The sequence below is a fragment of the Balaenoptera acutorostrata genome, chromosome 8 (genome assembly GCF_949987535.1).
Source record: "Balaenoptera acutorostrata chromosome 8, mBalAcu1.1, whole genome shotgun sequence".
Lineage (NCBI taxonomy): Eukaryota > Metazoa > Chordata > Mammalia > Artiodactyla > Balaenopteridae > Balaenoptera > Balaenoptera acutorostrata.
The window spans coordinates 33,570,018-33,585,542 of record NC_080071.1 but is presented as its reverse complement, the minus strand read 5'-3'; the positions used below and the strand labels follow the sequence as shown (position 1 = coordinate 33,585,542).

At 44.0% G+C, this 15,525-nt stretch overlaps 1 protein-coding gene across 4 annotated transcripts in view; it reads right to left on the bottom strand.

The window, feature by feature from the left end:
* The window catches only part of RAPGEF4 (Rap guanine nucleotide exchange factor 4), a 311,598-nt gene extending 302,249 nt beyond the window's left edge, over window positions 1-9,349 (bottom strand). For 2 of the 4 annotated variants that reach the window (XM_057551325.1, XM_057551326.1), the window contains exon 1: window positions 9,159-9,345. In XM_057551325.1, coding sequence (XP_057407308.1) covers window positions 9,159-9,223 — 65 coding nt within the window. In that variant the 5' untranslated portion in view covers window positions 9,224-9,345. Of the gene's footprint in view, window positions 1-8,626; window positions 8,706-9,158 lie in introns of all 4 variants that reach the window. The other 2 variants (XM_057551327.1, XR_009009047.1) reach the window with 2 other exon arrangements.
* Window positions 9,350-15,525: the final 6,176 nt, after the last annotated feature.

Genomic DNA, 15,525 nt, shown 5'->3' with positions numbered 1-15,525 from the left:
CCAATGCAGGGGACATGGGTTTGAGCCCTGGTTTGGGAGGATCCCACATGCCGCGGAGCAACTGGGCCCGTGAGCCACAACTACTGAGCCTGCGCGTCTGGAGCCTGTGCTCCGCAACAAGAGAGGCCACGACAGTGAGAGGCCCGCGCACCGCGATGAAGAGTGGCCCCCGCTTGCCGCAACTAGAGAAGGCCCTCGCACAGAAACGAAGACCCAACACAGCCAAAAAAATAAGTAAATAAAAAACTGAATAACTTTTCCGAAGTTACACCATTAATAAAATCAAAACTGGAATTTGAACCAAAACGGTCTGGCTCCCAAACTCTTAACGCCTACACTATGCTTTCTACTTAGAGAAGAGCATGCAGCTACACTTGTATTAGCCCACAAATCTCAACACAGCCCCTACAGTATGTATTTGTAGTCTCATTTGATGCTTTGGAAACAGAGGTTCAGAAAGATTAATAACTTCACCAAGATCACACGGCCAAAGGGTTGGAAGTGGCAGAATTTGAATCCAGGTCTGGCAGACGCTACAACAAAGTTGATTTGAAAATATCATGCTTTCCAGATTGGATAAGGAAACAATGAAAAGATCCAGATGCAGATGATAAGGTCCTAGAACAAAGCAGTAGAATACAAAGGCCAAGAGGAGAACTGGTGACTGGTTAGGTACAACAAGGGACATAGGAAAGGGAAGACAAAGGTGATGCATAGTTTTGAGAATGAGAGTGGTAGTGTCATTAATAAAACAGGAAAGTAAGGAGGAGGAACTAATGGAAAAGGAAGTTAAGGAAGATGAAGTCAGTTTTAGACAAGCTGAATATCAACTTGTTAGGTTAAGGATAGTTTTGACAGCAAACGATAGAAAACCTAACAAAGCGTGGTTTCTAGAAACAGGGTGTGTTTTTCTTGACAACAAAAAAGCTGAAGGTAGGCAACTATTGATCTATTCAGAAGCTGAACAAAGTCAGAACTGGAGTCTGTATTTCTCCTGGCCCTTCCTTCTGGGATTACAGTATGGTTGCCATAGGCCCAGGCTTTAGGTAGTAATTCCACGCAGAAGGAAGAGAACAAAGGAGTGTCAAATACATCTGTATCTTTCATCAGTAAGGCAAAAACTATCCTAGAAGCCTCTAGCAGACTTTTGCTGTGTCTTATTGGCCAGAAGTGTATCACGTGGGTACCTAGCCTCTAGGGAGGCTGGGAAGATAAGTATTTTGTTTTTCTTACCTCTCTAGCAAAGGCAGATGAAGGAAAACAATGTCTTCCCCAAATACTAATGGAATATTTGACGTGGAAATACCCAATGGAGGGACAAAAATGCATCTGGTCTAGAAAATAAACCAAGGATACTGAGTGTAAGTAATCTGCTCAGCTAAAGCACAGTAAATAGATTGGTACTCCAAGCAAGAATGTGCACAAAGAGAAAAGAGGGTAGTAATAGAGCTTTGTTTTTCTGTTCACGCAGGGGAAGCAAGCAATGCACATGGATGCAGCTGAGTAAACATGGTACCCCGGTGCCTCCACTCCAGCCAGTCAGATTGTTTGCTTTCCTATGTTTGGCTGGGTCTTTCCCTGTCATCCTCCCCACCCAATTAGTTCCATCCTCTTTCTCTTCCCTCAGTCTCTCAGTATTCCCAAGACGGTCTCTCCTCTCCCATTCCCTCAACTGTGAACTGAAGGTACTAGAGGGAAAATTCACTCTTCGTTGCCACTGTCCAAGTGCATAAAAATGGATCTAAATCTGACTAAAGAAAAACTAGCTACCTTGGGGTTGGGGAGGTGGAACAAGATAAGAAGCAGCTACTCTGGAAGGGCTATGAAATCTTATAAACTCATAGGAAATTCAAACTAAAAGGGATCTTCCAATCCTGCCCTCATTGGAGGAGACTGAAGTCCATTTTGGGGAACCCAAACTAAGACAGTGAGGCAGAATTTGCTTTGCTGAGCACCACTCTTCCTCTGATGACTCTTTTGGGTCCCAGGCTGTATCCAGGAGACTAGGCTGCAGGATCAAGAGTGTGACGGACCAAGTACCTTTCTCTCAGGCCCATTGCTCTGCGAGCACACCATCCCCCATGTGCCTCTCATCTGAGGGAGTCCAGCTCTGGCTGAACCTTTCCTTTCCTAAAATCCTAAAAGGACAGGTAGAAGCCGCACCACAGAATGTAACCCTGGTTACGTATTAGGGTGTGTTGTCCTCCAACTGTTCCACACATATGTCGTGCTCCCAAGTTTTGGAGCTACAGTGAGATGTCCCTCAAGAAGTTGTAGATAAGATAGTGGCCCAGTATTAAAGTTTAAAAGCAGTATATTGCTAACATCACAAAAAGAGATCACTTGACATTCTGTAACTCATCATGCAAGTAACACTTCTGAGGAGGATTGTTGCCAAAAAATCATATCTAAATCAAATCAAGCTCTAGATCTAAATACCAATTTACAGGAAATACAGGGGACAGGGATTTCCCTGGTGGCACAGTGGTTAAGAATCTGCCTACCAATGCAGGGGACACAGGTTCGAGCCCTGGTCCAGGAAGATCCCACATGCTGCGGAGCAACTAAGCGCATGTGCCGCAACTACTGAGCCTGTGTTCTAGAGCCTGTGAGCTACAACTACTGAGCCCACGTGCCACAACTACTGAAGCCCGTGCACCTAGAGCCCGTGCTCCACAACAAGAGAAGCCACCACAATAAGAAGCTCGGGCACTGCAACAAAGAGTAGCCCCCGCTCACTGCAACTAGAGAAAGCCTGCACCCAGCAATGAAGACCCAACGCAGCCAAAAATAAAAATATATTAAGAAATTAATTTTAAAAAAAGGAAATACAGGGGACAAAGGGACATATTAAAAGACACTAAAATTCAGACAGTAAAAGTATACCTGTTTTGGGACTTCTCTGGTAGCACAGTGTTTAAGAATCCACCTGCCAACGCAGGGGACACGGGTTCAATCCCTGGTCAGGGAAGATCCCACATGTCACAGAGCAACTGAGCCCGTGTGCCACAAGTATTGAGCCTGAGCTCTAGAGCCTGAGAGCCACAACTACTGAGCCGGTGTGCCACAGCTACTGAAGCCTGCGCACCTAGGGCCCGTGCTCCGCAACAAGAGAAGCCACCGCAATGAGAAGCCCGCGCACCGCAATGAGGAGTAGGCCCCGCTCGCCGCAACTAGAGAAAGCCCGCGCAGCAACAAAGACCCAACGCAACCAAAAAAAAAAAAAGCCGGTTTCGTCAACAAATTTATTAGAAGGAAGAAAAAGAGAGAGCTAGAGGGAGAATCCAGAGATTAAAAAAAGACCTAGAGGGCTTCCCTGGTGGCGCAGTGGTTGGGAGTCTGCCTGCTAATGCAGGGGACGCGGGTTCGAGCCCTGGTCTGGGAAGATCCCACATGCCGCGGAGCGGCTGGGCCCGTGAGCCACAATTACTGAGCCTGCGCGTCTGGAGCTGTGCTCCGCAACAGGAGGGGCCGCGATGGTGAGAGGCCCGCGCACCGTGATGAGGAGTGGCCCCCGCTTGCCACAACTAGAGAAGGCCCTAGCACAGAAACGAAGACCCAACATAGCAATCAATCAATTAATCAATAAAAAAATAAATCTTTAAAAAAAAAAAAAAAAAAAAAGACCTAGAGATATATCAACCAAATACAACTTATTTGGATCCTAATACAAACAGACTGCAAAAAAAAAAAAGAAAAGGTTATGAGATAAATGGGGAAATTTGAACTCTGGATATTTGATTATATTAGGGAATTAATGTCAAATTTTTAAAATGTATGACAATGGTATTTTTTATTGAGTCCTAGCTTTTAGAGATATATATGGAAATATTTATAGATAAAATAATACTAAGGGACTTGCAACAAAATAATCCTGGGAGTGGTGGGGGACAAGTGGGGGTATGAATAAAACAAGATTGGATGTGAGCTGATGACTCTTGGAGGGGGAGGGGGTGGGACAAGAGAATTATTATACTCTTCTCTCTTCTTTTTGTGTATTTTGAAATTTTCCATAATAAACTTTTAAAAATAAAAATTAGAATAGAGCTATGCCATGTCGTTTTTTAAAAAGTATTCACATCAGCCAAGAAAACGGACAAGGAACAGCAGAGGCAGATGCTGGTGCCCACTCAAGCCCTTTCCAAGGCAAAGGGGGCCAGTGCGAGGACTTGCCCTCATGGTGGCAGACGCTACTCCATCCTTGAGGAGGAAGATGCCTCTGGCCATCTCACCCTGATCCTATAAGCACTTTCTACAATCAGGGAGCTGCACTGAAGCTGGAGGTAAAATGATGACTACAATACAACACAGCAATACATCAAGTGACACACAAAAAGGAGTCAATAGGCAATTGTGATGAAGTCTGACTTGTGCTATTACATTGTTGGACAAAGCGTGCTATGAGAGCACATAGAATGGTCCTCTAACTGGAAGAGGTGACGGCCAAACTGTTCTGAAGGATTCCCTGAATTATCTTCTGATTACAATTCAGTTCCCAGGCTCTGACGCTCTAGGTAGAGAATGAGCTGGCCAGAAGTTATAAGTGTCCTGATCTCCTGGCAGCTTTGCTTCTCATTGTAAACGCACAACATGGCCTTCTAATAACAATTTGATTTCCATACAGCTTGCCCAGAGAAGGAATACATTAGCCAAAGGATGTCAGTATCCACTTCTCTGATGTTATTTTCAAACTAATGAACTGTCTTTCTGGTTTTTACAGGCTCTGAGAGTTTGGTGCCTATGTATCTGTCCCTGAAAAAATGTATTAATTCTTGATGTGCTGACAAGTCATCATTCCAAGATTGTAAGACCAGCCCTGAACCCTGGGTAATGTCAGCCCTTGGGACCTGCCTGGGTAGACATCAGCCTTCCCCAGTGATAGCTTTCTGCTCTGCGTGCTTCTTTGATCTTCTATATTCCTCAAGGCTGGGACCATGTCTGATGCTTCTTTGATATCTGAGTCATCCTCTTTCACCATGTCTGCTATGAAGCATTCTGGTTTTTAACAAATCTGTTCCTTGATTTCTTTCACTCTCATTCAACCCAATCAAAAATAGCTAACTCAGTTTCTATTTGGGGATCAAGTCAGATGCAAAGACACTATGTAAGGGGCATTTTTAGAAACATTAAAAAGTTTTAAATTCCTCAGCTGTTTTTAAAGATGACAACTTTTCTACACATCCATATCATGTTAACTTCATTTTCTGCTCGGGTCTGTGATCACCAGTGGTCCCCAAACAACCCAATCAGCCAAGGACCTCCCTTGACACTATACTTCTAACTGAAGAACAAGGAACCAAACATTGTGAACTCCTTCCCAGACAAAGACAACTTTCATCTCCAGTGGTTTCTCTGTCAATGGCTTAGGTAGATTCTTTCACCTGTAAAAGGGGATGGCAAACTTTTTCTTCAAAGATCCACATAGTAAATACTTTAAACTCTGTGGGCCAGTCTCCTGCCATTGTAGTGTGAAAGCAGCTGTAGACAATACTTAAGCAGATGAACGTGGCTGTGTTCCGATAAAACTTTGCTTATGGACATTGACATTTGAATTTCATATAAATTTCATGGGTCACAAAAGATTAATCTTCTTGTGGTTTATTTCCAACCATTCAGAAATGTAAAAAACATTCTTAGCTCAGGAGACACACAGGCAGCGGCTGGATCTGGCCCACTGGCCATAGTTTGTCAGCTCCTGCCCCATAGTGATGAATACTGGCAACGATTCACTATATGTATTGTGAATATGAGTGGTCCCTTCATAACACTCCCTTACCAACCATGAGAATTATGACCTATAATGGTTCTTAAATTCACAAGTGGCAAAACTTAAAATCTTACGGAAAAAATATTTTCACTAATGTTAAAAAAAAATGGTCAACACGTTTTTTAAAAAGGCATTTTACATCCCAAATAGTGGGGTACTATGTAATACATTTCTAGTTACCATCCCTGCTCAGAAAAATATTGTAAGATCAATGAGGTAGTACTAAGCTTGTTTTGCTTTAACAATATTGTCTGTTGAGACTTTTTTCAATGTATTTTTATCCATCCGAATGTTCAATGTCTCTCTGATTTTATAATTAGTATTCGTACACTCTCACCTTCTGGGTCCCACCATAGTCCAAGAACTTGGATGCTTGATACATAAAAAGCTTTGGGTTTTCTTTCTTCAACCTAATCCACATATCTGCATATTTTTAACCCACCTCCCCACATGCAAGCTCATATAGCATTGCCTGTCTATGACAACTTCCTAGGCACACTTAACGAACATTTCTATGGGATTATTTTCCTTGTTTTTTTAAATTTGTTTCAATGTTCATTACATACTTCTTTACTCCTGCAGACTTTCTACTTTAACTCCCCTTTTTGTTTTCAACCCCTCAGTTGCTCTTTTTCTAGTTGTCCATGCCATTTGCATGATGCAAATATCTAAACTACATTTCCCAGCTGTGGAAAAGGTCCCAGCATCATTTCCCCAAATAGGACATCAAGGATCACTGTACCATTTCCTCTTTGTTTATGTGTGTGCTTGAAAATGTCCATAATCAAGAGTTTTAGAAAAATAGAGTATATGTTCCTATGTTCTTGATTTGGTTACAAGAGGAATTTGTGGTTGAGAAGAAATGAGCATATTTACATGCCACACCTGTGTGTCTTTGTTCACATTGCTCCCAGAATTCTCTGCCTGATAAAGTTCCCCTCGACCTCCACGGGCCAGGCAGGAACCTGTGGGAAGCATCCCTGGCAGAGCTGAAGACTCTCTCCTCTGCATTCCCAAAGCATCTCATACATCTCCATTAAAGCACTTATCATTGCATTGTGGTTAGTTGTTTATGTAGCTGTGCCACCCCTACCCGCCCACCCCCTCAGTCAATAAGCAACGCTCATCTTTCTTTTCCTGCTTCCCCAGTGCCCAACACAGTGCCTGGAACAGAGCATCAAGACTGCATTTCTCAGAAATATTGAGGGCAGTGTCCCAAAAGGAACAACTTCAGGGGCCTTAGCCAGCCAACTTCCACCAGCACCCTTAATCTTCCTCCTCCCCTAAAAAGTTAACAATCTAAGTAAAAATGCAACTTCAAAACAAGTACCTCAAGGCCCTCTTACAATGAGGCTGCCACTCCTAAACTCTCCTTCAAAGGAATTCTAGCATCGACACTGTGGAAAATGCAAGGTTCTCTTAAAACCACAAAATAATATGCTCACACGGCACCTCACAGTTTTCAAATTACTTTCGCGATAATTTTTTTTCATTTGACCCACTAATCCTTGGTAAGACAGATAGTGTTATCCTCATTTTTCAGACACTCAAGGAAATACAAGTGACATGTCCAAGATCAGAGCTTGCGACTGGTGACAGCTCTGGGCCTAAACCCCTTAATTTATTGATCTGTCTACTCTCCTGAACTCCAAGAACGCTAGGTTCAGTATCTATGGAGGATTCCACCCCCGGAGGTTTCTCCCCATTATGAATTATAGTATTAGATTAGATTGTGGCACTATGTTCTAAAAATCCATTCCAAACAAAAACGTTTGGGCAAATACACATTATGAAAAGAAATGTGTTAGTTACCTTGTGTTAGCTTGTGTTAGTACTGCTCTATGATTTTTGCTGTAAGTACTTACTGACTAAAGGGTTGCCTGTGAATTACTAACTGTTCAAAAAAATGGCATGCCATGAATTTCTGCAAATAGAAATATGCAGTCTATTATCTGAAAAATTCACTCATGAGGATAGCATTACTATTTATAAGTACAAGAACTTGATTTTCTCTTCTTTGATAATTCATCTTTCCTAAACTATTAAATTTAGATTACTTATCACATTAGCAGTCTCTTCACTTATTCATGCTCTTAGTTCCTCTACATAATTCTGTATGAGGAATAACATCCTCATAATAACCATCACTTCAATTCTCTTACTATTTATTGCATGCAACTCTTCTAATATTAGCACTATCATCTTAGACGTAAACAGGGCACTGCCTGCCAAAAATCTTGCTACTGTGTGGTAATTGAAAGTAAAAATTACTTCTCAGATATATTAAGTTATTCAAATGAGCCACGTTTAGCTTTTCTCAAATTACTTAATTTTTTTCAACAAAGGCCTATAATAGTAAATTATGTAGAGCAGGTCACGCTTGAGATTTTCAAGTTTGATCTGGTTACGAATCTGCTAATTGTAAAAATTTCAATATGGCAGAGCGTAAAATATTTCACACAAATGCAAATAGAGATGTCATGCAGATAGCTGCAGGACATGAATCACTGCCCTGCTGCATCAGACTCGAAAATCAGAGGCAGTTCACTCTGCAAGATTTCTTACCCAGTTCTTGAAAGTTCAGATGCATCACCTTTTAATCAGGGTAATAAACTATAATTGCTAACATACTGTGTAATGTTTACTGCTAAACCCACAATCTGGACAAACAGAAAATTATGCTGTCAGAGCCTGGAAACAACTGCAGTCCGCTGTTACACACAGCACCCTCCTTAACACAGGGCTGTCGTCGGGAGTTACAACGCTTTATGGTTTTAATTTTTTAGAGTAAGGGTCTCTTCCCGAGAGGCAGGGTATTAAGACGAAAGCAGTCTCCCGCGTGACCTTCCTAACACAGACCTTGGGCAAGCGACTGCGAGGGCAGAAGCTGAGAATTTCAGAAGGCACTTGACAGCTCCACTGGGTCCTTCACACTTGGCTTTCAGGAACAAAAAAAAGAAGCACGTTACTCTGCACCTGCCTTTCCCCCCACCCTCCTTAAAACTTATTTACCCCTGAGGGTCTGAAACAGCCGGAAGAAGGTAGGAATCTATTCGTCTGCCCTGTGATGCCAAGGAAAATAAACCCCGACGCGAGCGCGGAGCCGGGAGTCTCGGGGGGCGAGGAGACCGTGAAGGAGGGGCGGGGGGGGGGGAACTGGCGGGGCTGGGGCTCCCCCCACTGCGCCGCAATTTCTCCACGTGTGAAAATCTCGTGCACGGGGAGCCCCATGAGAGACCGGGATCTGCGTCCCCTGGTCCCGGGTGCGGACCCTCCGCTCCCTCCCGGCTCGGGGACCCTCCTCCCGCGGCCCCGGCGGGCGTCCCTGCGGCCGCCTCCGGGCAGGGGCAGCGCGCACAGCCCGGCCCGGCGGGGGCCCTTCCCCGGCTACCTTTTATCCAGGCAGGCGATCCACTCGGCGGAGGAGGAAGAATGGGCAGCGTGCGCAGCGACCATGATGGGCAGCGGCGCGCGGCGTCCCCCGGCTGCGGCGACCTCCCGCGCTCGCTCTGCCGCCGCCTCGCCTCCGCCTCGCCCGCCGCGCGGACCCGCTCCTCCCGGCCCGCCTCGCGCCCGGCGCGGCGACGACGCGCCAGCCCTCCCAGCGGCCTGCCGGGCGGGGGACCCGAGGGGCGGGACGCGGGGACCGCGCTGCACTGCGGCGCCCGGGGGTGGGGAGTCCCGCGGTCCCGCCCGCTGCGGGGAGGGGGCTGGGGGGCGACCCCGGGTGGCAGGCCACCTGCGACTGGTGGCTGCTGCGTCTCGGGGAGACCTGAGCCCTACCACTCACCTCGGGGCCTCTGAAGCGTGGAGGGGGGAAAGGCGCCGCGGGTGGGGGTGGGGGGACGGGTGTCAGTGTCTATGTATTTTTCATACGGCAAATGCCACTAAAATGGCTGCTGCCTCTCTGTTTCCTTAGAAACCCATTAGTCTCCCTCTGCAGCTGTCAAAACCTGCTGGCGGTTTCTTGCTCACCTTTGCTGTTTCCCCTTTCCAAAGGGATGGAGAGGAGGGCTATCTTGGCTTGGGCCGGGGACGCCCACAGTGGTCTCTGAGTGTGGAATTAGTTTCCCCCTGAAGGGTGAGGGAGAGCCGGGATGGAACGGAGAGGCAGGGCAGGCATGGTTGGAAGCCCAGAGGGGAGGCCAGTGGACCAGAATGGTGACCAGTGGTGACTGAGGGGTTGACAGACCGAAGTCTCTGGCCTTGAACCTTGAACTTGCTTGGGCTCCCATCACCTGCTTGATCAAACACACACACACACACACACACACACACACACAAGAATGGGGAGTAGTGGGACCACAGCAGAACTGAGGTTTGGATTGGGGGCCAAGATCCCACTGCACTTGGCGTGACCTGAATGGCTGGCTCCACGTGCCCTTCTTTCCGTGGCTGGAGTGTGGAATGGGTGGGTGGTCGCTCCACCGGTCCCTGGTAGATGTACAAAACAAATCATATGCCTAGAAGTTCAGTTACGTTCTGCCAAAAATCAAATTACACACCGATGGTTGCTTAGGAATTTGGGGACAAGTTAAATCTTTTAGACTACTACCAAGCAGTGTTTTGATGTTGATGTTCACTTGGGAACAGACAATGGGGAAAGAGACATAGCATTGCTAACCTCACTGTGTTTTTTTTCTCTCCTACCCTCCCCTCACTCCCCTGCTCAGAGGGTGTTCAAGGAGACTGGAGAGAATGAAACAGCAGGTGCATTCTGGCATCTTTTTATCCTAATAAAACTCCTCCAAAGAATCTGCCATTTCCCCTCTGCCATAGCCAGGATCTGGTTTCAGACCTGCCGCCGTTCCCTCAGCAACACCTCCCTGCTCAGTGTTTGTCCCCCAGGTGACCTCCATCCTGTTGATTTCTACTGTGTTTAAGGTAAATAACATTTAAAATGCTATACTATACAAAGATTGCCAAAGGTATTTATGTTGCTTTTTTATGCTAGAGGTATGAAGAAGGAAATGAGTCTCCTATATTTATTAAGATTCATTTATAAAGGTATCAGAGAGCTCTTGAGAACATTTCAAGGTCACCAAATGCTTTCCCAAAAATGCCTTTACTCAGAGAGTGTTTATAGGTAAGGAGCTAGAGGTAATGACGGCATGACCCGTCATTACCAGAGGTTTGGAGTTGTCATAGTTTTTAGCTATGATACTAATAATAGTCGTCATTTATTGAACTTCTGCTGAGTGTCAGATGCTGTGCAGAGTTCTCTACATGTGTTATCTCATTTAATCTTCAGAACATTTTATGAAGCAGAGCCAGAAGGACAGATGTCCAGGGTTACTCCACAAGAAGAGACAAATATTTTTGAAAATGTAATGAACTAGAGAAAATTATGTTTATCAGTACTTCCGGGGAGAGTGTTGATTGGGTTGGAAGGAAGATGCCGATGACCTGCTTGGAGTGGGAGTGAGAGCCCAAGGCCTCTATCGTGCATTTTAAGGATTGTAGGTCTAATGAACTGCGAGGCTTTTGTTTTGCCCTGCGGGGACCCTGTCTTTCCTCCAAATAGAAATTAAAGTATTATTTAAAGAATATCCTTTCGAAGAAGCACCAAGAATCATTGCCTTCCCCAGAGCACACACACGCCCCTATCCAGCCCTGGATGTAGGTTCCAGTAACTCCAATATACTCACTGGGACACTGAACCTCCAGAGAGGTCCATGCCCTCAGCTGCTGGAGCGGGGGACCCTGAACCAGATTCGGGTCTGTCTGATTCCAAAGCCCTTGCACTGAGTGATGGTGTCACTGGTTGTCTATAATATGAGGGTAAAAGGCATGTCAGAAATGACTGCCCACGTGATAAGAGTAAAATGGTTATAAATTGGTTTTTTATCATAATTTTTAAAATAATAAACCTGTCCAGTAGGGGAAAGGAAGAAAGAACATGTACTGATCTTTAGGGGGAAAATAAATAAAAGTGTAGAATAAAAAGTATATATTACCGATAATTCCACCACCTAGAGATAACGCTGCTAATATTTTAGCACATTTCATTCTATATTTTCTATTTTTAAAAGATACAATCACAAATACACCCATAAACACATGCATATACCTTGGTGCTTACATTCAATTATGTATATATGTGTATAGATACATGTATTCATACAGACTTGAAGGCATTAATATTTTATAGGCTACTTTTTCTACTTGGAATGGAAAAATGCTTTGTGTGTTTAAATGAAATCCTCATTAAAAATTTTTACTGGCTACAAAATATTCCAACGTATGGATATAATTTACCTAAACTTTTTAAAAAATTGAGATATAATTGACATAATATTATATTAGTTTCAGGTATACAACATAATGATTCAATATTTGTATTCACTGTAAAATGATCACCACAGTATCTAGTTAACATCCATCACCACTCAGCTAGTTTTTTTTCTTGTGATGAGAACTTTTAAGATCTACTCTCTTAGTAACTTTCAAATATACAATATAGTGTAATTAACTATAGTAAACTTTCTTTTGAGGCCTATTATTTTGATTGGCAAAAACGTTTCTGCTTAATCTCCTTCCTATAGCTTTGCTCTGGGAGACAGCTAAACATCTCCACTGATGATCTCCAATGAGATGAGGACCAAAAATCACAAGACCCAAGTGTGTTAATGCTAATTATTACTAGTTGTAGAACCTTGAATGGGTTTCTTAATGTTAGAGTTCCATTTTGTTCATCTGAGCAGAGGTTCAAAGTTAGGAATTTGAGGACAGACGGCTGAGTTCAAATTCCAGCTTCATCTTCTACTAAGTGTTTGACCTTAAATGAATTGCTTAGCCTAAGACCCTGTTTCATCACCTGTAAAGTGGATAAATTAATGGTATTATACATGAATATGATGCTTACAGGACATTTAGCATAAGTGCCAACCACATGGTATGTGCTCAATAACTCTTAGCTGTTATTGTTGTTATTATTCTCTGTACAATGAAGATAAACAGTATCTGCCCTCTGCATTTCAGAGGGACCTGGTGACAATCATTTGAGAACACTTATACTAAAGGGCCGTGACATTTGTAAATTGCAAGTTTTGACTGTGTAGGATACAAGGGAAACAGAGAAACAGTAAAGATTTCCAAGGACTTTCTCAAAACCTCCTCATTCAGTCTATGCCTGGCTCTGTCATTCTTCATAGGACAGCTACAGGTACATACCATTGGAGAGTTATTGCAATAGGTAGATGAACAGCGCAGTAACAGAAGTAGGATAGGGCCCTACATTTTTCCATTCTGAGAATTCTACTGAAGATTGGGCATTCACTCATATCCAGTGTAAGGGGAGGATCTGATTCACCTGATTCATCTGATTCACCTGATTCACATGAGGTTTTAGGCACCTCATGGAAGGTGGGTTATAAAAACACATGCATCGGGCTTCCCTGGTGGCGCAGTGGTTGAGAGTCTGCCTGCTAATGCAGGGGACGCGGGTTCGAGCCCTGGTCTGGGAGGATCCCACATGCCGCGGAGCGGCTGGGCCCGTGAGCCACAGCTGCTGAGCCTGCGCGTCTGGAGCCTGTGCCCCGCAGCGGGAGGGGCCGCGATGGTGAGAGGCCCGCGCACCGCGATGAAGAGCGGTCCCCGTACCGCGATGAAGAGTGGCCCCCGCTTGCCGTAGCCGGAGAAAGCCCTCGCACGAACTGAAGACCCAACACAGCCAAAAATAAATAAATAAATAAATAAAGTAGCTATAAAAAAATTAAAAAAAAAAAAAAAAACACATGCATCACTCCTGCTGGTGCTATAACCTATTCATTGAAGAAGCAGTACTTCCTGGGTGAAGTTATAACAGCAATTTTAATGTTTTCTCTCACTGTCCCTTTAAACTTGCTCAGTGAGGGTAATTCTACCCCTGCCACTGGATATAGCTTTTTTGGTCACTTATAGGTAATAGAAAGCATTAGTCTTTCTGTTAGAATGTCCAAACCAATATATTACTAAATACTTCAATCTTTATTCAAAGATAAGAATTCTCTCTTCCTCCACCATCTAGAGCTGGTCACAGGCAGGTGTCCAGCTTTTAGGAAAGAGGAGGTGATCAGCTTCTCCTTTCCTTGCTCATCTCTGCCCCTACTTGATACCTGCTGGTTTTTACCCTTCAACAGAGGAGAAAGGAAGGGAGGAGAAAAAAGGAGGGCGGGAACAGTTACTCGGCTGGAACAGTTGTAAGATGGCATCATATTTTCTGGGCCTGGCAAAGGTGTCTTTTAGGTGCTTTCCTGTATTCTTGGGCAGCCTCCCTGCTGACCCTTTCAACATGAGCAGGTGTTGCTCGTTTGGTACCAGCTCCCTATTCAGACCTGGCTTTCCTGAGGGCCTCTCCGAACCACCTCCCTCTGTAGGAGGGTCCCAAGTTATCCTCCACTCACATCCCAGGAGTCTTCTTGAGCAGGGCTCAAAGGGGCTGCAGAACGGTTCTCTCCTGTGTGGCCCACAGCTGGTCCGTAGAAACACTTGTGCCTACTTTGCTCCAATAAACTGAGCACAGATCAGTCCTAATGATAACACTTCTCACTCTTGCCAAAGAAGCTCACCAGTCCCTCTCTCCTGATCTTTAGATTTCCAGGGCTGGAGTCAAGTCAGACATCAGTCCCCTGTCCCCCCCCAACTGTAGGGAACTGTTCTCTGGGTGGTCCATTGAAGCCCTCCCTTCCCTACCCTTGGTGGTGGGAATCACAGCACAGCTCTCAACAAGAAAATACTCCTCATGGAATCCTCCCTCTGTTCCTACTTCCTAGACACTTTTATTTACTCCTTTGGGTGAGGTGTTTTAGACTCATGAAACTGGTCTTCAGTATTTTGATTGAAAGCCTGCATCTTGCCACCTTACTTTGGAATTTCGTATCTGTTCCATTTTGGTGCCTCAGGTGAAATTTGAATTTAGCATCTGTGACAAGCCAGTGAAAACTGAATCAAGTCAAGTTCCTTTTCCATACCTTTGACATTAATGCCTGCTCAACCAAGACAACTGCCTTTTCCAGGCAGGGCCATCCACCTGGGAGTTGTAAGAAATACCACATTCATTAGGAAAGTACTGCTCACTGGTCCCCTAAGCTTTCCAAAGAAGAAATGCGTAACTTAAGATATCTGATCAGTAAAGCCCCAGTTTGTGGGTTATAATAAAAAGCTTTGTGGTTTTGATTTAAAACTTTGAAGATTTGTCAATTTGGGGGGAGTATATTTGGATTAAAATCTTAAAACAGTAATAAGCGGGGATACGAAAGTGACAAAAATTTTGTTTACAGTAACATAAATATTATTTTTAAAAAATTTTATCCATAAGGCAAAGTCACAAATGACCCATAATATTTACATTAGTAAATTATGTATTACTACATTTCTTTGTGAGTTTTGGGGGCACTGGAATTAGAGCAAACAATAAAATATTATGAAATCAAGAAAAAAATAGGTTTGGGATTATCTAGCGACTGCCTTCCAATTTCCAGATTCATAAAGGATTAATGTAAAAGTTTAAGTCAGCAGTGTTTATACTCCCTGTAAAGAGTCTATATGTGGTTATAGGCCCTTGTTTCACAGAAAGATGAAGTGTACAGTCAAGAGGCATATAGTTAAAAAGAACCGTCTGTCCCCAAAATTATTCAGTTAAAATTTGTGACTTAGTTATGGAAGCAAGTCCTAAAAGAAGAAAACTCTTTTGCTCCAGAAGTAAAATCGTATTCTAGAGAAACATGCTGACTTCTATATAGAAAACTGATATTATTTTGTTAGTTCATTTAATATAA